This window comes from Conger conger, chromosome 19 (genome assembly GCF_963514075.1).
Source record: "Conger conger chromosome 19, fConCon1.1, whole genome shotgun sequence".
Lineage (NCBI taxonomy): Eukaryota > Metazoa > Chordata > Actinopteri > Anguilliformes > Congridae > Conger > Conger conger.
In genome coordinates this window covers 14497165-14517704 of record NC_083778.1, presented here as the reverse complement: position 1 = coordinate 14517704, position 20540 = coordinate 14497165, and the positions used below count along the sequence as shown (strand labels likewise).

Genomic DNA, 20540 nt, shown 5'->3' with positions numbered 1-20540 from the left:
TGTTTCTGCGTGTCTCTACTGTTTGGTTTCGACAGTCAGCCTGTTCTGGCTTACCTGAGTGACCCTCGGGAGAACGTCACCATCCCCACCCCCTCCAAGGAGAGCGGAGAGCGGACTATCCCTGCTGCTCTTCCTCTTCCTCTTCCTCTTGCTCTCCCCGGTGTGTTGGAGTGCAGTGGCTCTGCCAGGCTCATTAGAGAGCATTGGGACCTGCTCTTTACCTGCTGTCCGCACCTCTCTCCGTCTTCATTAACGCACAGCGGAGCGGGACGCCCTTAAATATGTCACAGGCCCGCACTCATTTGCGTGTAATCCCCTGGTTAATAGAGCTGCGGGAGTAAAGAAGGGGACCTTCTTAGCTACGTCTCAGACCTTCTTTCTGGAAGAGGAACGCAGCGAGAAAGAGATCTTGATAAAGGTTCTGCGCAGAAGTTCCTTCGGGGCGGGGGAGGCTCGGCGGATGGTTGAGAAGCAGATGTAACGTGTGACACACGTGATACATCAAGTGTGCGAGACGCCGTCGTGAGCGGAGGAATGGAAGAGGCGTCCGCAACATTAGCTCTGACTTCCTGCGAGGCCAGGTGATTAAATGATTAATGAAACGTCCCGAAGCGTACTCAGTCTGAAACAGGAATTAAGCACAGACGGTCAGACCCTTTTGGGGTTTTTTTTTTTTTTTTTTTAAAGCAGCCCCTCTTCCTGATTGATGGCACCACGCTCTCAGACCCCCGTAAGACAGGGAGAGGGCAGTACCCTAATTGGAGGGGGGGTAATGCGTTAACACAGCCATCTTGTCTTCAGGTACTGCTGACATGCCTGCTCGGTTCTTCCCTGTGATTGGCTCAGACGGATAGGCTAACAAGCAGGCTGCTGATAAAACAATGGCTCAGGCAGTAAGAGCAGTCGTCTGGCAGTCGGAAGGTTGCCGCTTCGATCCCCCGCCCGGGCTGTGTCCCTGAGCAAGACACCTAACCCTCATTTGCTCCTGACGAGCTGGTCGGTGCCTTGCATGGCAGCCAATCACCGTTGGTGTGTGAGTGTGTGTATGAATGGGTAAATGAGTAGCATCAATTGTACAGCGCTTTGGATAAAGGTGCTATATAAATACCAACCATTTACCAATGAGAAGGAGCTGCAGCCTCACTATGGATCTGACCCACGGCCTCCTGGGTAATGTAGTTCGGGAAGAGTTAGGCTGCACGCTAACCTGTAATTAACGAGGGGAGAAGCAGCCACTCTGGCGCTTTGTAAGCGCGTGTCCTTAAAAGAGCGCTTTGCGATGGATTTTGATAGAGCTTTTTTTCTCCACGACACATTTTTTTAAAGCCTTGGACTGATGTGCGCTGTGGCTAAAAGGTCGGCTTTAATGCTCCGGCTTCTTTGTGTCCTGCCGTCTGCAGCGAACCTGAGAGCGGCTTTTATGTCTCCGAACAGCCGTGTCGCTCCATTGAATGTTTCCCGGGGAAAATATCCGGCCCTGAAAGGGAGGAACGTTTAGTAAATCTTGACCGCACTCAAACTGCAGATTCGCCCTCCCGTAAACTAAAGTCAAAGGAAATATTTTTAAAATGCCATTGCATCCCCCCCCGCCAATTCTTCTCACAATTTTGAATCCTGAAACGGATGCTATTCTGTGAGCTGAGACCCATAATGCATCTGGGGTTCCCTCCCAGCCATGCCCCCCCGAACACTCCCACTTGTTGTAACAGCTCAGGGTTATTTATGGTTTTAGTTTATATTTATACTGTTATAGGTTCCTTTTCTGGACTGTTCTGGGTGTAATTTGTACAGCACTCCATGCTCCAGCTTAGTCAGGTGAACCACTCAAGGACCTTTGCTGGATGCTTATAACTGTGTGTCTCACACTGTATGTAATGTGCTTAAGAACATGTATTCTTATGAAAGCAGGATGGATAAGGAGAGCACATTTACTGTTTACATTTTTATCAGCCATCCATAAAGGTTTGCTCCATAAAAGAAGTCATACCGCCTGTTTACACAGCCACTCACACAGAATGGACAGGCCCGCACTGTGCTCGCTAAAGGCCTGAAATAGTGAATATTTAACCATGTTTAGTAGCATTCAGGCCGCGTTTGCTTTGCAGTTCTCGTCGATTGCTGTCCCACAATGCACTGGCAGTTGTCCTTGTTAATATTGCCGCTGTGCACCGCCGGGGTGAAAACGAGGGGTGGTGTAGCGCGCTGATTAGGGGTGCATTCAGCGGTGTGTGTTCTGTCTCAGGCACCTGAACAGCGAGCACGCCCTGGACGACAGGAGCACGGCCCAGTGCCGGGTACAGATGCAGGTGGTGCAGCAGCTGGAAATTCAGGTGAGGCCCTGGCTCGCTAAGGTACACTCCTGTCTTAGCGCGATTGTCTTTGCTTCGGTGTCCTCGGTGCTGCAATCCTCAGGAGCTCTGGGTATGCTAGGACCGTGTTTTGCGGGTTTGCTCGTTTCTGACCCCCCCCCCCCTCCCGCTCTCTCTTCTCGAACAGCTTTCTAAAGAACGTGAGCGTCTCCAGGCGATGATGACCCACCTGCACATGAGACCCTCTGAGCCCAAGCCTTCCCAGAAACCGGTGAGTGCGTGTGCTGTGGCGCCAGGGCTAACCACGCTAACAGGGCTAACCGCACTAACAGGGCTAACCACGCTAACAGGGCTAACCGCACTAACAGGGCTAACCGCGCTAACAGGGCTAACCGCGCTAACAGGGCTAACCGCGCTAACAGGGCTAACCGCGCTAACCGCGCTAACAGGGCTAACCGCGCTAACAGGGCTAACCGCGCTAACTGCGCTAACAGGGCTAACCGCGCTAACAGGGCTAACCGCGCTAACAGGGCTAACCGCGCTAACCTGCCGTGCGGAACAAACCGCTGCCATGGAGATCTGAAATGGCACAGCTATTGTTAGCAGTAATGCTACCTTCTGTCAATCCTGTCAGAACTTAACGGAGCTAATGCGTTATTGCGCGCGCGTGTGCATGTGTGAGAGAGAGAGAGAGAGCGTTTGCAAATCATAGCCTTCAGTCCCTTGCTAAAGTGTTCCATCATCTTGCGGTGATTGATAAGTTGTTGAGTCTTATGGTCAAGGCTGCAGTCATAGCTCTGGACTGACGCATTTCAGATCAGTCCCCACCTGTCTTCCGCTGTCGCTTCTGCTGCTGTCAAAATGGCGTACGATTAGTCCAAACCAACGGCTGCTCCATTAACCCTCCTCATGAAACTCAGTTGTAACAACTGCTCTTACCCCACCACTGCCACCAGCTCCAGCTCTGTCCTCTGAGCCAAAACCTCTGAGATCTCATTCTCGCCGGGCCTTTATTTCACATTCATGCATACAAATAATCTGTCACCAGAATTTCAAGGGAATAAATGTTTATAATTTGACTTGGTTTTGTTTTTGTCACATTTTTCATTTGAAGCCATTCAATACTTTGGAAGAAAAAGCAGTGATTTTGTGTTCTGGGAGTTGAACAGCCCTCGCATTTCAAGAGAATATAATGTCCTCTTAATGGGATTGAAAAGAATAATTATCCTGTAAATACATCAGGATTCTCCTTCTCATTTTCTAAATTCATTATTTAACTCCAGCCGTGCGGTTTCCATAGAACCCTCAGCCCACAATCCAAACCAGAACATGAACGAACAAAAGAAGCAAGCGCTGCGTTGCATAACCCCGCACATTAAGGGAGCACTAATTACATTCAATGGAGGAGGGGTGGGGGGGTATATTAATACAGAACATTCTAGTGAGGGTTTGAGACGGCCGAGGATTCGGGGCGCAGGCACGCACACCCGTGCCGTCTCGTCCGCCACACAAAGCTGCTCTGACTCCATATGAAAAGAAAGAAAAGAAAAAAAAGAATTTATGAGAAATGTCATCGGCGAAGAGGCTCCATAATTGATATTGCGGCGCGGATTTATGCTCTCATACGCAGAGGCCGCAGCGGCCCGGGCATTTGATAAATATTAATGGTGTGAATTTATTAGCGGGGCGAGAGGAGCCCTGTCGGCCCACGTCAGTGCCGCCGTCTTTAGAGAATATCGTCACGGGAACACAAAGTGCGCCCTCTCTCCCCCTCTCTCTCTCTCTCTCTCTCTCTCACTCTCTCTCTCTCTCTCCCTCTCCCTCTCCCTCTCTCTCCCTCTGTCTCTCTCTCTCCCTCTAGCTCTCCCTCTCTCTCTCTCACCCTCTCTCTCCCCCTCTCCCTCTCCCTCTCTCTCCCTCTCTCCCTCTCTCTCTCCCTCCCCTCTCTCTCTCTCCCTCTCTCTCTCCCTCCCCCTCTCTCTCTCCCTCTCTCTCTCCCTCCCCCTCTCTCTCTCCCTCTCTCCCTCCCCCTCTCCCTCCCCCTCTCCCTCCCCCTCTCTCTCCCTCTCTCTCTCCCTCTCCCTCCCCCTCTCTCTCCCTCCTCTGACCTCGTCTACTCTCTCAGTACCACTTCATTAAACGCCCCCTTTTGGCCACGCCATGGACGGGTAGAGCTCTTCAGTCACCCGCAGACCCGGCCTGGTGTAGTGAGTCCCCACCCCAGCCTGGTGTAGTGAGTTCCCACCCCAGCCTGGTGTAGTGAGTTCCCACCCCAGCCTGGTGTAGTGAGTTCCCACCCCAGCCTGGTGTAGTGAGTTCCCACCCCAGCCTGGTGTAGTGAGTTCCCACCCCAGCCTGGTGTAGTGAGTTCCCACCCCAGCCTGGTGTAGTGAGTTCCCACCCCAGCCTGGTGTAGTGAGTTCCCACCCCAGCCTGGTGTAGTGAGTTCCCACCCCAGCCTGGTGTAGTGAGTTCCCACCCCAGCCTGGTGTAATGAGTTCCCATTCCAGCCTGGTGTAGTGAGTTCCCACCCCAGCCTGGTGTAGTGAGTTCCCACCCCGGCCTGGTGTAGTGAGTCCCCACCCCAGCCTGGTGTAGTGAGTCCCCACCCCAGCCTGGTGTAGTGAGTCCCCACCCCGGCCTGGTGTAGTGAGTCCCCACCCCAGCCTGGTGTAGTGAGTTCCCACCCCGGCCTGGTGTAGTGAGTCCCCACCCCGGCCTGGTGTAGTGAGTCCCCACCCCAGCCTGGTGTAGTGAGTTCCCACCCCGGCCTGGTGTAGTGAGTCCCCACCCCGGCCTGGTGTAGTGAGTCCCCACCCCGGGCTGGAACAGCATGCAGAGGTCACGGCGGGGCCCTTATACGCCGCGCGCGCCGGGTTTAATAAATTCCGCTCGGCAGACGGCGGATTGTTCCGGATGAAAAAGCACGGCCGCGCTCGTTACCAGACAACATGTCAGCTCAGCGTTATAAATATACATGCTGCAGCCCTCGCACCCTTGCGGGATTATGAGTGTGTTTATGCGGCGTGTGATAGGGGCGTTTAAACCCTTTTGTGGGCTCGGGGCTGAGTCAGGGGCGGATAATAATGGCTTCACGCTTCAGCGCGCCTCGTGCTGAACGGGGGATGAAGGCGGGAGCACTTCATACAGTGTGTACTGTACTCCACGGCCCCTGGATTAACATGTCGGGTGTTCAAAACACGTCAGAGACCCCCAAACCCTTTCCTTTTTTTATCCCCTCAATTGTCATTTGAAGAGTGAGCTGTTCATCAAAGCTCGGAAACGCTTCGTCGAAGAATATTGAGCAATTCCTGACACTCGCACGACACGACTGTAAAGGGGGCGACATGGCTCAGGCGGTAAGAGCAGTTGTCTGGCAGTCGGGGGGGGTTGCCGGTTCGATCCCACCCTGGGTGTGTCAGGTGTACAATACACCTAGCCCCCAGTGTCCCTGAGCAAGACACCTAACCCCCAAAATGCTCCTGACGAGCTGGTTGGTGCCTTGCATGGCAGCCAATAGTCGTTGCTGTGTGTGAGTGAGTGTGTGAGTGAGTGAACGGGTGAATGAGAAGCATTAATTGTACAGCGCTTTGGATAAAGGCGCTATCTAACTGCAGACATTTACCATGTAAAGTTTGTGCCGAGTTGAGCGGAAGGCGGTGCCGTAAGAGTGCGATGTCGTGGGCTCTCCAGCTCGACGGGGATCATCTGCAGCGGGGTGGCGTCTCACCGTGACGGGCCCTCTCTGGGGCTCGCCTCTCACACAGCCTGCGTTTTATCCCCAGCAGATGCAGCAGTAAACGCCGTCCTCATTACGCCAGCGCTAACGCGCCGCCCGCTGGCCGCGGCCCAACTGCCGACAATCAGCTGCCGTATGTTCGTTTGGGTTCCCTTACGATTCCCCCTCGTTCGCTGGGAGCGTCAGACGTTATTCCCGCAAAGGGAATCAGTCCAGCCCTCTGTTGACAACGTGTTTGAGGTTTGAGGGGAGAGCGCATTTCACCGAGGGCGTTTCATTTGGTTTCTGTGGTGTGTACGCCAGCCGGTCTCTTTGATATTCAGACGTTTGGCTCATGATTTGGGCCCTAGATTTGCCCGACTCGGTTTCTTCCTTCGGACGGTTATTATTAAAAATGTCTCAGACGTTTAGAGACACCTCTTCCCTTTACACTCAAAACTGATAATGATACACCTGGAATGGTGTTGCCGTGCTGCGTGTGCTTTTCCCAGCAAAGCTGTTTTAAGTGTTTGAGAATTATATTGGCTGATAATTGCACAGTGCTTCCAAAATACTTTATCTTCACCCGATATCTTCACTCAGCCAGCTCACCCCATCCAGCCTCTCCAGTCTCATTCCATGCCAGCATCTGCAGGATCCACAGGCAATGTTTGAATGTTCAGTGAAACGGCCCCCCCAGGGTGGAGGTTAAGGGGCGGGTTGTCCCCTCAGGAACAGCGACCCCACCCAGGACTGTGTCTGAATCGGTGCACTCGCATACTATACAGGTTGCGTACAAGTTGTATACTCAGTAGTAGGCAAGTGTGCTTATATTCCCAGCACTTAAAAGTACACACTTAAAAATGCATACTTAAAAAGTACATACTATACAGTGCATACTTAAAATGCACACATCCAGACAGGGGTGGAGCTGGTCGTAGAGGTCAGGCAGGGGATGAGCACTGTCTCGGGCAGTGCAGGAGAGGACAGGAGTGCACAGTGTGAGTCAGGTGGCAGCTCGCTCTCCAGGCCACGGTGATCGCTGGCTGCTGGTTGGCTGGCGATGGGCTACGATAGACGCTGAGGCAGATGATTAGATAATCTCTAACAGCGCGCACTAATTACAATTCTTATAATACCGTTTCATCCTGTAATTAGCTCAGACTTCCCTTGCAGCTTATTAGTGGAACACCGTTCAACTCAAGCTATTCTCACTTGTCTGTGCCTTCTATCTCTGTTCACTCACTCACTCTCCCCCTCTCTCTCTCTCTCTCCCTCCCTCTCTCTCCCTCTCTCTTTCACACACACTCTCTCTCCCCCTCTCTCTCTCTCTCCCTCTCTCCCTCCCCCTCCCTCTCTCTCTCCCTCTCTCTCTCTCTCTCTCTCTCCCTCTCTCACACCCTCACTGCCTCTCTCTCTCCCCCTCTCTCTCCCTGCAGCTGAACTTGGTTTCGAGTGTCACCATGTTGAAGACCCTGCCCTCGGCATCCCCCCCGCTCTTACCTCAGACCCCCACGGCGCCGGCCGCCCCGGTGACCCCGCTGTCCCAGGGGCCCTCCGTGCTCAGCCCGGCCAGCATGGCCAGCGGGGGGGCCATCCGCCGACGCCACTCCGACTCCATCAAACACTCGCTCAGCATGTGCTCAGGTACGCCCCTCACGCCTGTACACAGCTCCTGCATTTACCACTATACACCTGTGTGTACCACTATATATACCACTATACACCTGTGTGTACTGCTATATATACCACTATACACCTGTGTGTACCACTATATATACCACTATACACCTGTGTGTACTACTATATATACCACTATAGACCTGTGTGTACTACTATATATACCACTATACACCTGAATATACCACTATACACCTGTACTCACCACTATACACCTTACACAACACTATACACTTGTACTCACCACTATACACCTGTATACACCACTATACACCTGTGCACACCACTATACATCTGTATACATCACACGTGCATACAGCAGCCTGCACTCAGGGCCCATTGATCAGAGGCTGTCCCTCATCACACCACACACACTAATGCTGCTCCTGGTTCCCCGCACGCATGTGTCAGTCATAACTGTTTATTGTGGAGTAATGCAGAATGTCTGAGAAATACTTGCACTCAAACTCAGAAATGGTCTCATATTTATTCTGTGCAGTTGAATATGTGCATGCAGCTTATCGTTGCAGTGCCTCCCGTGTGATTTGTGTGTCAAAATCAGAATCAGAATTTGTGTGTTGCAGAATCAGAATCGCTCATAAGTGACGCGAGGCTCATAGATTATTCCAGCGCTGTGCCACACGTCTGCGCTCTCTAATTTCTCTCCTTGTGAAGCGACTGGTGATTTCTCAGGGGGGACATTAATTGAAACCCCGCTTTGTGGGGGCGGGCGAGAAGCCGCTTTATTCTAATCACACCCATCTCTTCTTAAAAATAAATGAATAAAGTAATAAATAAAAGGCATCAAATCCGATGCGAGTTCCGCGTCCGCGCGAAGATCAGAAAGCGGGTTTTACGGGGAGGGGGGTGACGCGGCGTTTGTGTGTCTCCCTCCCCCAGAGATCGCCCCGAACTACGAGTTCTACAAGAACGCCGACGTCAGGCCCCCGTTCACCTACGCCACGCTCATCAGGCAGGTACGTGGGGAACGAATGAACTCCCGCTCTGATTAGATGCTAATTAACTGGCGCTTTGTGAGAAATCCCCCCCCTCCCTCCCTCCCTCCCTCCCACGCTCTGACTGGTCCACGCTCTGACTGGTCCACGCTCTGACTGGTCCACGCTCTGACTGGTCCACGCTCTGACTGGTCCACGCTCTGACTGGTCCACGCTCTGACTGGTCCACGCTCTGACTGGTCCACGCTCTGACTGGTCCACGCTCTGACTGGTCCTCGCTCTGACTGGTCCACGCTGTCTCCTCTCAGGCCATCATGGAGGCCAGGGACAATCAGCTCACCCTCAACGAGATCTACAGCTGGTTCACCACCACCTTCGCCTACTTCAGACGCAACGCCGCCACGTGGAAGGTGAGTGTGTACCGGTCTGCGTTTACAAAGCGCCTTCATCCAAAGCGCTGTACAATCGATGCTTCTCATTCACCCGTTCGTACACGCACTCGCACGCCAATGGCGATTGGCTGCCATGCGAGGCGCCGGCCGGCTCGTCGGGAGCATTTGGGGGTTAGGCGTCTTGCTCAGGGACGCTTCCACACACCCAGGGTGGGATCGAACCGGCAACCCTCTGACTGCCAGACGACTGCTTTTACCTCTTGAGCCAATGAGACGACTGCTCTTACCTCCAATGTTGTCCAGGAGAAGGAGGGCGGGGTGGAGAGAGGGGGGATGTTTTTAGTCGACAGCGTCGAGCGGTTCTATTTTAAAAACCCGCCTCTCTTAACAGAAAGGGGTTCCTGCTCTCCCGAGTCGCGAGCTAAAAGACTCATTTAGCCTCAGATGCAGTTGTCTAATTTGGGGCAATTAGCGAGTGTGGTTTGGCGGAGGAGAGGGGTTCTGACACGCTAATTACTCGGTCGGTGACACCTTTGTGTTCAGTGTGCCGCACCGCGCTCCTGCCTCCCCCTTGGCGGTTCATTGGCTGGTTAGTTTGAGTGACGGCCGTTTGGCTGTCGGCTCAAAAGGAGGAGGGGTGTTGGGGTACTGCCACGTGCCTCACAGCGACGCTGTACTGTACGTCCTGGGTGGCCTCTGAGGGAAAGGTCGCTGCCGATTGGCTGAAGGGAATGCGAGCGGAAAGGGAATTGGTCCTCTCTGAAGGGAGCTTCTGTTTTCTTAACGAGCCAAAAGGCCTGGTGTACATCATTGTGCAAGTAACTCCAGGAATCCAAGGGCCAGAAAATGACTTTGGTTTCGTTCAGGGGTGTTTTGAGTGTATGTGAGTATGGCCCCCACTGTACTGTCTTGCTCTGTGGTAATTTCCTGAACGAGGGCTGAAGCTTCATTTAGACGGCAGCCATTTTAGACCCCCAGGGCGCGGTGTTTACAGGGGAACACACACCAGCAACTCAGGCATTCACCCGGGTGAATTCGTTTGCAACTGGAGCACAAACAATTCGCTTGCACGACGGCTGGGACTGTAGGAAAAGAAACAAACCAATGAGTTGTTTTGTGTTTTGACAATTTCTTTGATGTTTGTGCTGTTTCCCAAACAGATGAAATCGTTGTTTTCATTCTGGTGACTGTACAGGAATTACAGTGCCTCTTTAATCCTTCAGGACAGCGCGAAACACATCCCGTGCCACGCTGAATTCGATATATATCTATATTTTTAACATTCACTGTAACACATTTATATTCTTATACATTTACATTTTAGTTTCGCACTTCCTTTGTTACTGAGATGATCTTGTGATGGTCCTGTCGCGTTATTAAGTGAGAAGTGTTTGAGAGGGAATGAAGGGTGATTTAATATCATCAGCTCAGCTGCGCTTTTCAGACCCTCATTCCGCTCTGCTTATTAGCTCTAACTATACGCCATGCATAATAAAGCCTCTCATTCGCTCATTAATATTAAAATGATCATATTCAGCGCCACGGGCGTTAAGATCAGTCGGCTCCTCGGATTCCCAGGTCAGACGCCAGACCTCCTTATGAGTTTCCCTCCAATCCCCTTTCTTACGACCAAAAAAAACCGCCGTATGAAATTATGAAAATAATCTCCCGAAATGAATCAATACCGTGTTATTTGTTAAGATTCCTGCATGTTTTAAGCAGATTTATTTCAATATATATGGAAAGTGGTGGGTGGGCGAAAGAAGGCCGAATTGTATCCTGGCTGGATGGGGAAATGAAGTGTTTTTGTGTAACGGGGTGATTTTGAGAGAGAGTGTTTAATGAGATACGGGGTTTAAAGGCAGGGCTGAGGTGTGTGGGGTTTTTTTTTCCCCTCAGCGTGACCCCCGGGCCTAATCTGCTCAGAACGTCTCTGAGCCGCACGCTTTGCGTCCGTGCCCAATCCTCCTTTGCATACGGTCTGTGTGAACAAGGATTAAGAGTCCTGCCGGCTGTTCGCCCACTGCAGTGGTGAACGTGAGGTTCCTTTTGACGGTTTCAACGCCGCGGTCACCCCCTCTCACAGTTCCCCATTAGTGGGGATTGTGCTGCCATTCTGAGATCCTCCCGATCAGAAAGCAGAGCTGACAGTGCTGTTCTTTTACAAAGGCTTTGCATTTCCTCTCTTCCAATGTCATTTCTGAGGACTTTCATCACCACTGTGTGAAGACAACAGGTGACACTCCTCACACCGTTCCTATAATAATAATAATGATAATAATAATAATCATAATAATTTGTTATTTAGTTGATGCTTTTATCCAAAGCGACTTACAGTTGATTCGACTAACCAGGAGACAATCCTCCCCTGGAGCAATGCAGGGTTAAAGGCCTTGCCCAAGTGCCCATCAGCTGGGTGGATATTAGCGTAGCTACACTGGGGCTTGAACCACCAATTTTCCAGGTCCTAATAATGTACCTTAGCCACTATAGGCTGCCCGGTTCTACCATGCTTTGAAGGGGCGACATGGCTCAGGCAGTAAGAGCAGTCGTCTGGCAGTCGGAGGGTTGCCGGTTCGATCCCCCGCCCGGGCTGTGTCGAAGTGTCCCTGAGCAAGACACCTAACCCCCAAATGCTCCTGACGAGCTGGTCAGCGCCTTGCATGGCAGCCAATCGCCGTCGGTGTGTGAGTGTGTGTATGAATGGGTGAATGAGAAGCATCAATGGTACAGCGCTTTGGATGAAGGCGCTATATAAATGCCAACCATTTACCATTTTAAATATTTTACCACAAAAATAAGCCGGGATGTGTTTGTTTGTTTGTTTGTTTGTTTGTTTGTTTGACTGTGTAACGGCTGTGTCTCCTCGGGGCAGAACGCGGTGCGGCACAACCTGAGCCTGCACAAGTGCTTTGTGCGCGTGGAGAACGTGAAGGGGGCGGTGTGGACCGTGGACGAGCTGGAGTACCAGCGGCGGAGGTCGCAGAAGATGACGGGGTACTGGTGTAGTATTTCATACGCACACGAGGTTAAAGTGCGCACACACGCATATATATATATATATATACACACAGTATGTTATATGCTCAGGAATCTGTATTTTTAGCTTGTATTTGACGTCGCTTCTGTTTTTGCATTTTTTCTAGAAGTCCAACGCTGGTTAAAAACCTGCCGTCTGGTCTGGGCTATGGAGCTGCTCTCAACGCCAGCCTGCAGGTGAATGAGCCGTCCGTAACACACATACACACACTCACACACACACACTCGCACACACACTCACACACACACTCGCACACACACTCGCACACACACACACTCACACACTCACACACACACTCGCACACACACTCACACACACTCGCACACACACTCACACACACACTCACACACACACTCACACTCACACTCACACACACACTCGCACACACACTCACACTCACACTCACACTCACACACACACTCGCACACACACTCACACATACACACACTCGTACACACACTCGCACACTCACACATACATGCACTCGCACACACACACACACACACTCGCACACTCACACATACATGCACTCGCACACACACACACACACACACACTCGCGCACACTCACACATACATGCACTCGCACACACACACACACACACTCGCGCACACACACACTCGCACACACACTCACACACACACTCGCACACACACTCACACATATACGCATTCGCACACACACTCACACACACACTTGCACACACTCACACAGACACACACTCATACACACACTCACACTTACACACATACACAATCACACATACGCACTCTCACACTTTCTCCCCCCACCCTCTCTCCCTCTCTCTCTCCCTCTCCCCCCTCTCTCTCCCTCTCTCTCTCTCTCACTCTCTCTCTCTCCCTCTCTCCCTCTCTCCCTCTCCCAGGCTGCGTTAGCTGAGAGCAACATGCCGTTGCTGGGCAACGCTGGTTTGATGAACAGCAGCTCAACGGGGCTGATCCACGGCTGCTCCCCCGACCAGCTGAACGGCTGCCTGGACCAGCTGGACTCCAACGGACACAGCAGCCCCGCGTACTCCCCGCTGCACACCTACAGGTGAGCTTAAGCCCCGAGCCCAGTACGAAGCAGCTCCGCTCAAATCACGAGGGGTGAAAACTGAGAAAGAGTAGCTTTTAATAGGGGCTCAAAACAACAGTATAGTGGCCATTTTGATTGGTTGAAAAGGTATGAGGTCGAGGGTGCCATAGGGCACTCTTGGGATTTTACGGTAGTTACGCTTGAGTGCCGTGTGACACTCTCGGGACTGAAAGGGTTAAGTGCGCATTAACTGGCGTGATTGTAATTTCGGCGGCTGCAGCACACGTTCTAATGATGATGTGGCTCCACTGGTTACTGAAATCAATAGAATCAATCTGGAATGATGACAGGATTCCATTGTAGAATATTCCAGAAAGCGCTCTTGTGGAATTGTTAATACACCACGCCCCTCACTGTACACTGAGCCAATAGGAGAGAGTACTGTAGAGTAGACTAATCTCCTGTAGCACTGCTACAGCTTTATAAATACTGTACGCGAGGCTGTTTTTCCAACAAGTATACGCTACTGTTCAAAAGTTTGGAATCACCTTGACCAGCTTTTTCTGATTTAATATTTTACGTTCTGTGTTTGTAATCAAACAATTTGCACGACTTCATGATGTCAATTTGCCTCAAACATTGAAATGGGGGATACACATATAAAGTGCTCTAAATGCTGCACGGTGAAAGCAAAATGTCTTTAACAAAAGCTCTTGAGTCTTCTGAATTGTTCGATTACAAACACAGAACGTGAATTATTGCATCAGAAAAAGCAGAAAAGGGGAAAGGTGATTCCAAACTTCTGAACGGGTAGTGTATGTAAAAGAAATGTGACATTGTGATGTGCGATATTTAGACAGAACATTGTTCAGCGTTGTACTGAAAGGCATAAAAACAGGACTGGCATTACATAAGCTTTACCGCAGGTCCACAGTTCTAGCCTGCGAACTGCGGGGTAGTCACAGCGAGTTTTAATTACTGCGTCGGCTGCATGGCAGGGGCGGAGACGTCATATTTTATGCAGGGCCGTTCCCATTAATATTTAGCTGCTCGCTGTGTCATTAATTACTCTAAAATCTCAGCCCTTCCATCCCGTTTAATTGAGTGGAGAGGAGCGCTATTAAAAATGGATGTGTGTGGGTTTCAGAGTGCGTAATGAATGTCTGTCCCTAATCAGATGTCAGATGTGTCAGGGCCCCGCGTTTCCTCAAGCAGAGACGGGGCGGGAGGGGGGCTTTCTCTTTTAAGGCTGTGACACCACTCCTCCCCTGTCACTCCCCCCCTTAAGGAGGGATCACGTCTCAAAGGGCCTCCTCTGCCCAGGGAGACGCTGGAGGTGCCACGGCCTCCTCTGCTCGTGTGCTGTCGGCTCGGTCTGAGAGCTGGAATACAGGTTTAAAATGCTTAGACATTTTCACGTCTGTGTTTTACATTCGACTGAACTGCGACCTGAAACAAAAACAAGAAGAAAAAAAAAGAATAATAAAAAGTATTAAAAATTGTTATTAATAATTATTTTTATGTGTAAAATATTATTATACGATAATGGTTATCTTGTTGTCGCTGCTGAAATTGTATTATAGATACTGTTTTACATTATTATTAATACTATTAGCCTGTTATGAGTGGTTGTAGTAGCAGTATATCCATTGTATTGTGATGTTGGTATTGTTTTGGTGGATGTGAAAGCTATAGGTATTGTTCGGGGTGTGTATGTGTGGCTGAGTGTGTATGTGTGGCTCTCCAGGTGAGGTAACAGACACGCCTGACAGGAAAGGACACAAACTAGCGTCTCTGACGTAGCCGTGAAACGGACGCAGCGCGTTCAGCGAAAGACACCTCACAGTAAATAATTCAGCGGCGGTTGTGCGACTAAAGGCAGCTGTGCGACCGGAGAACAGGGACGGCTCTGGAGAGGAGCTCAGCCGCCAGTCAGGAGGAGCGTGTTCGGCGTGTAGAGGAGCCCGCGTCTGCGCGCTCTAATAGCCCCGGGCCCCGCTGTTCTCCAGGGTGTGGTTAGGCTAAAAACACTATACTGATGGAGACACTATGCAGTACCACACACTGAGCGGTGTGTGTGCGTGTGCGTGTGCGTGTGTGTGTGTGTGTGTGTATGTGTGTATGTGTGTATGTGTGTATGTGTGTATGTGTGTGTGCGTGTATGTGTGTGTGTGTGTGTGTGTGTGTGTGTGTGTGTGTGTGTGTGTGTGTGTACGTCAGTGAAAGTTTGTTTGTAAGTGAATTATAAATAGATTATGGTATATGATAGGTGAGTAGCGTATTTGTTATTCACCCAAAGTTGACAGTTATTTGACAGTTATTTTCTTTGCTAACATTCTAATGGCAATGTACCCATCACTACCGGTAATTGAACCCAATGGAGTTCTACAATTCTTCAATTTTTTTAAACCTACCGTTGAAAGGGTAAATGTGCGCACACACACACACACACACACACACGGAGCAGAGTGCGCTGTGCATCTGGGCAGCCCATCCTCATTCCCCACTTTCTTCATTATACAGCACCACCACGGCTAACGTCATTATTAGCCTCGGCTACGTCTAACGTCATTATTAGCCTCCCAGGCATGTCTGCCCGTGATGGCTGGGAGGGTAATAACACCGGCCGGCTCCTCGCCGGAATTGCGGTTATGAATTCACGGATGCATAGCTGGCATTTATTTCCTCGACTCGATATTGCTTGCTACTCATTAAATGTTAAATGACTCATCCAGACATTTTAATACAGTGTAAAGTGACTGTGAGAGCTAATCATTTTTCTTTTCTTTTTTCTTTTTTTTACCCACCCCTCTTTCGAACGGCACGCTACTGATTTGTAATTAATGCAAATGAAAGCTGTAAGCTACGCCACTCGTTTGTTAGCGTCGGAGGGAGGGACGTCCGCACGAGCGCGTTAGCGCACATTAGCGCACGCTAGCACCCACCGCGCGTCTCATTTATCTCCCTTTAATATTCCTAAGTACATGTCTGTAGGATTGTTTGTTATTGTTTGATAAATTTAAGTGACAGTGCCTTTAGAAAGCTTTCCCTGTCACAGAGCTCTGGGTGGGGGGACATATTAATATATCACGGGGCATTTATGTCTACTTCCAATGGAAAAAAATTAATTAGGAGAGGTAAACGAATTTAGGACTGAAATAATTACATTTACCAGCAGAGTACTTGCAAATTCCCGTTTGAATGCAGTTTAACCTGTCTTTTCATACACTGCAATCGAGTACAGTGCCTGCACATGAATGCTCCAATGTGAATACCCCAGCATTTCAGGGGTGTTCAGTACTCTGCGGGCAAAGCAGATAGCTCAGTCTTTTCTCATCTCAGTCTGAGTCTGGTCATGGCACTGGGAGAGCCTGATAGCTGTCCTGCATTCTAGCAAGTACCAAAATATATCTGAGCATAGTTTGTTATAGATATTAAAGTATCGTGTAGCTTTTAGGATTATTGGAATACTTGCCATTGTTTATTGTTGGTTATTTTTTTATTTTATTTATTATTATAATTTTTTTGTAATTTCCTTTTTGGCTTGCTGGGGTTGGCTGGTGCATCTTATGTGTCAAATATAAATAGGTGTTGTCAGATGTGTCTTTGCTGGCGAAACCTTTCCCTGTGTGTGGCATGAACTGTTTTAATGTCCGATGTGTACGATGGCAGGGTTACTCTGGTTAGTCCTACTGTGGTGGGAAGGGTCGTCCTCCATCTTGTGTTTGTCAGTCCTGTTCTGTATTGACAGTTGAAGATATCGGTTCCTCTGGAGCTAAAACAACATGTTTCCACGGGTTTCAGGCCGACCTGCTCTGCTGAAGCAGATTAATGACCGTGCCCCTGCTCCAGGTTTTCCTCCGTACAAGAGCCACAGCAGCCCTGCATATTAATGAGAGATTGCAGTTTCTATTAACGAGATAAAAAGCACAGACCCCTCTCGCTTCAGGGGCTAAAGGATGAGAATATTCTAGATTATTTATAAATGCTGTTTTTTTTTAAAAGCAGGTGCCATCTGTAAAGTTTTCAAACCTCCTTTTTTCTCGTTTGCACTCTTCATCCCTGCAGGCGAAAAAAGAAATAAATAATTAGTATGGCACTCGTATTTATTTTAACTTTATTCAGACACGTTTTCTTTGAAGTGCGCTTGTAAAGAAAGGCCTGGTTTTTTAGTGCCCTTTTTTTTGTTACCTGGGTGGAATCCTGAATGACATTTGCCCAGGAAGGTTTATACTGAACTCTGTAAAGTCCCTCGTCCCTCTCCGGAAAGCGGAAAGCTGGGCTTCATCCATTTTGCACCTTATATTCGTAACGGTCGAAAGAATCTTACTTTACAAATTAATTTAAATTTAAACATGCAATTCATGACTCTTATTAATGCTTATAATAATTAATAATACAAACATTGGATGTTTGTACACTTTGGTAACGTAACTTTGCGTTCCATGTCAGGTCCCCCCCGCCCCCCCCTTGCAAAAGAGACTTTGATCTCAGTGGGATTTTTCCTGGTTAAATAAAATTTATATAAATTGGAATTAATAAAAATGCATCAGTCCAACTAAAAACGTTAAATTTGTTTTTAATGGATACACTAAGACCGGGTGTCCAATCTGTGGTGTGTGTGCAGGTTGTTTTTTTAGCACAGGACTAAGACAGCTGATTCTACTCATCAAGGTCTTGATTAAAGACCACGATTAGTTCATTAGTACGATCAGGTGTGTTACTGCTGGGTTAAAACAAAAACCTGCACCCACGCCGGCCCTTTTAGGATAAGATTGGACACCTCTGCACAAAAGGTGTATAGTGTGTATTAACTGACGAGGCTCATGCAGTCCTGTGTGTGAAATGGTCCCCACTATGTTTCTGAGGACCTTGTCTTATGTGTGTGAAAAATGCGCCACAGAGAGAGATTGAACAGCTGGGATTTAAAATGGCTGAAAGTCGTTTTGCGAAAGGATAGGCTTCCCGCGTTCCCTTCTCCAGTGTAGAGGTGCATGAGACAGGAGACAGCGAGGAGACAGAGGTACGTTAGCACACCTGCTATGGTCCAGGAGCACTTTGGGTTTGGGATTTTAGTTTTTTTTTTTTTCTGCCTTTGTCTGTTTGTGTGTGAAGCAACTTCGAATTCATCTGTTACTCTTCCTTTCCCTTTTATCACAAAGTTACAAAATTTAAAATCCGGGAACTTGATGGGATGTGTAAATATCTTTTTTTTTTTTTTATCGGTCGTTTCAGGCTACCGATCCACATCAAGGAAGAGCCGTTGAACATGGACGACGAGGATTGTCCGATGTCATTAGTAACGACAGCCAATCACAGTCCGGAGCTGGACGACAGGGAGCTGGAGGAGGGGAATTTGTCGGAGGACTTGGAATAGCGTGGCCCGAGGAGACAGACGGAGGGGCAGTGCTCACGCCAGACTCGAATCGCGACTATTTATTGAGCATGCGTCACGGAGACGGCCCCACGGACCTCGTTCTTCAACAAATTTGGGACCCGGAAAAGACGAGTGGGGGGAAAACTCTCGGTTTATAACCGACAAAGACTTCCTTCCTTAATAAACTGGGTGGCTTGGCCACAGGAACACACACACACAAAAACACACACACATGGTTTGGCTACGGCGTCCACGGGGCCGTAGGGAGGCAGACGGATGTGTTCTGTACAAAGCTGAAGGCTTCGCGAAACTGTTACTGCCAAAAAATAGCATCGAGTTACAAGCCCGCCGTAGTCGCTGATGTGACGGTTGACGACTGGTACAGTTCAAGTTGTTGCTCTATCATCGTAGGTCATCGGCACAAGAGTAGTTTCGCCAGCCTGTATGTTGCTAACAATGTAATGACCAGTATTTTTGTTTTAACCGCTTCAATTGATTATAATTTTGGCACCAACAGAGATAAACAAAATAGTTTAATGAAAAACAACAGAAGAGCCATAATGTCAGCTTATTGCAGCTTAGAAAAAGACTTTTGCTTTAAAATAAATTCCACGGCTCTGTGCGGGAGCGTAATGTGTGGCATTACGCTAAAGCCGTGCCATCGCAGTGGTGTTGGGGAGGGCGGGTGGGGGGGGCGGGTGCATTTCGTCATTATCTGTCACTCCTCAGTTTTACCTCCGCGTTCTAAAGCTTTTCAAAACAGTCAAACGCCACAGCTAGAAACCAAAGCCAGCTCTTTCAGTGGTCGACAGACGGGAAGCACGGTGGAGGCAGCCGTCATCCAGGCTCGGCTCCTGCCCAAACTTTAAATTAGCGTAGCTTAGCTAAAGGAAGCTTTCCGTGAAACTACCTTCAGATAAACTCTGGGATTCTGTCGCTTAGCCCTGTAGGAAGACAGCAGAAGGGTAACCTCCAGCGGGAGGGTCCACCTGGAGCTGAGGATGAGACCGGACCAGGCCAGGGGGGGAGGGTAGAAGGCTCCAGAAGGACCGCAGGAGTATGGAGGTGGGCACAGTTATGGGGGATGGCGCATGGTTCATGAAGAACTTTGACCAAAACAATGTTTGTGTGTGTTTAAAATGGAAATGCAGGCAGTGTTTTTTGTTTTTTTGTAAAGCATTTTAGTTTTTTGGTTACAGTTTCATTCCAAGATGTGTTATTGGTAATGGTTATGGTGTTGTCTTGTGTGTAACATATATTTTGTCATTGTTTCTACCTTTTCTCCAGAGCTGAAAATTAAGCAAAACCGAAAATACAGTAACCAAACATGAAACAAACTAGTAAAGCCAAATAATAATAAAAAATACAATAAAATAATCATATTAACAACTACAACAACAACAACAATAATATACATTATAATACACATGAAATCTGGCTTGGTTAGAGCAAAAATAAAGGGTATAGCCGTTTTAGAAAAGGATATCATTGGTGAAAATAACATTTTCTAGTTGACATTTAATCTGTAAAATATGGTAATTTTCTGTGAATCCCTGGCTTGTCATCTAAATCAGTAAAACTGTCAGCAGAGGAAGTTGCTCAGAACATGATACTTAGCTCTGCAACGAGCCAGTTAATTACCACATTTTATGTTACATATTTAATACTGTAATCATTTGGACTGAATTGAAAGTAGTAATTGTGAAAATGTGGTTTGATTAATATCACTGAATGTCATCTAGAAAAGTGGATGTGTTGCTTTAACATTTAACAGTCATTTCTATTTTCAGCCAAACCAAAGTCACACTAAATTCTGCCTCTGTTTCAAAGGGAAAATACACTCCCTTTTATGGGCATGCTCACTGTCTTTATCTGTGCCCCGGTATTGTGAAAACCAATGCATTACAAAAATGTTGCTCATCGGTAATAATTAAGGCTGGGGGTTTGTCACAAAAAGGTGGAAGAACACATACAACTGTAGCAACAGTGACAAGCGGTCGATAGAATTGACAGGAAATAACCAAAATTGT

The 20540-nt window shown here is 48.8% G+C and overlaps 1 protein-coding gene across 1 annotated transcript in view; it reads left to right on the top strand.

Annotated features, from left to right (window-relative positions):
• The window catches only part of LOC133118816 (forkhead box protein P2-like), a 100901-nt gene extending 82168 nt beyond the window's left edge, over window positions 1-18733 (top strand). The window contains exons 9-17 of the mRNA XM_061229074.1: window positions 2243-2330; window positions 2497-2580; window positions 7467-7674; window positions 8608-8684; window positions 8972-9073; window positions 11931-12052; window positions 12202-12271; window positions 12982-13151; window positions 18369-18733. Coding sequence (XP_061085058.1) covers window positions 2243-2330; window positions 2497-2580; window positions 7467-7674; window positions 8608-8684; window positions 8972-9073; window positions 11931-12052; window positions 12202-12271; window positions 12982-13151; window positions 18369-18510 — 1063 coding nt within the window. The 3' untranslated portion in view covers window positions 18511-18733. The remainder of the gene's footprint in view (window positions 1-2242; window positions 2331-2496; window positions 2581-7466; window positions 7675-8607; window positions 8685-8971; window positions 9074-11930; window positions 12053-12201; window positions 12272-12981; window positions 13152-18368) is intronic.
• Window positions 18734-20540: the final 1807 nt, after the last annotated feature.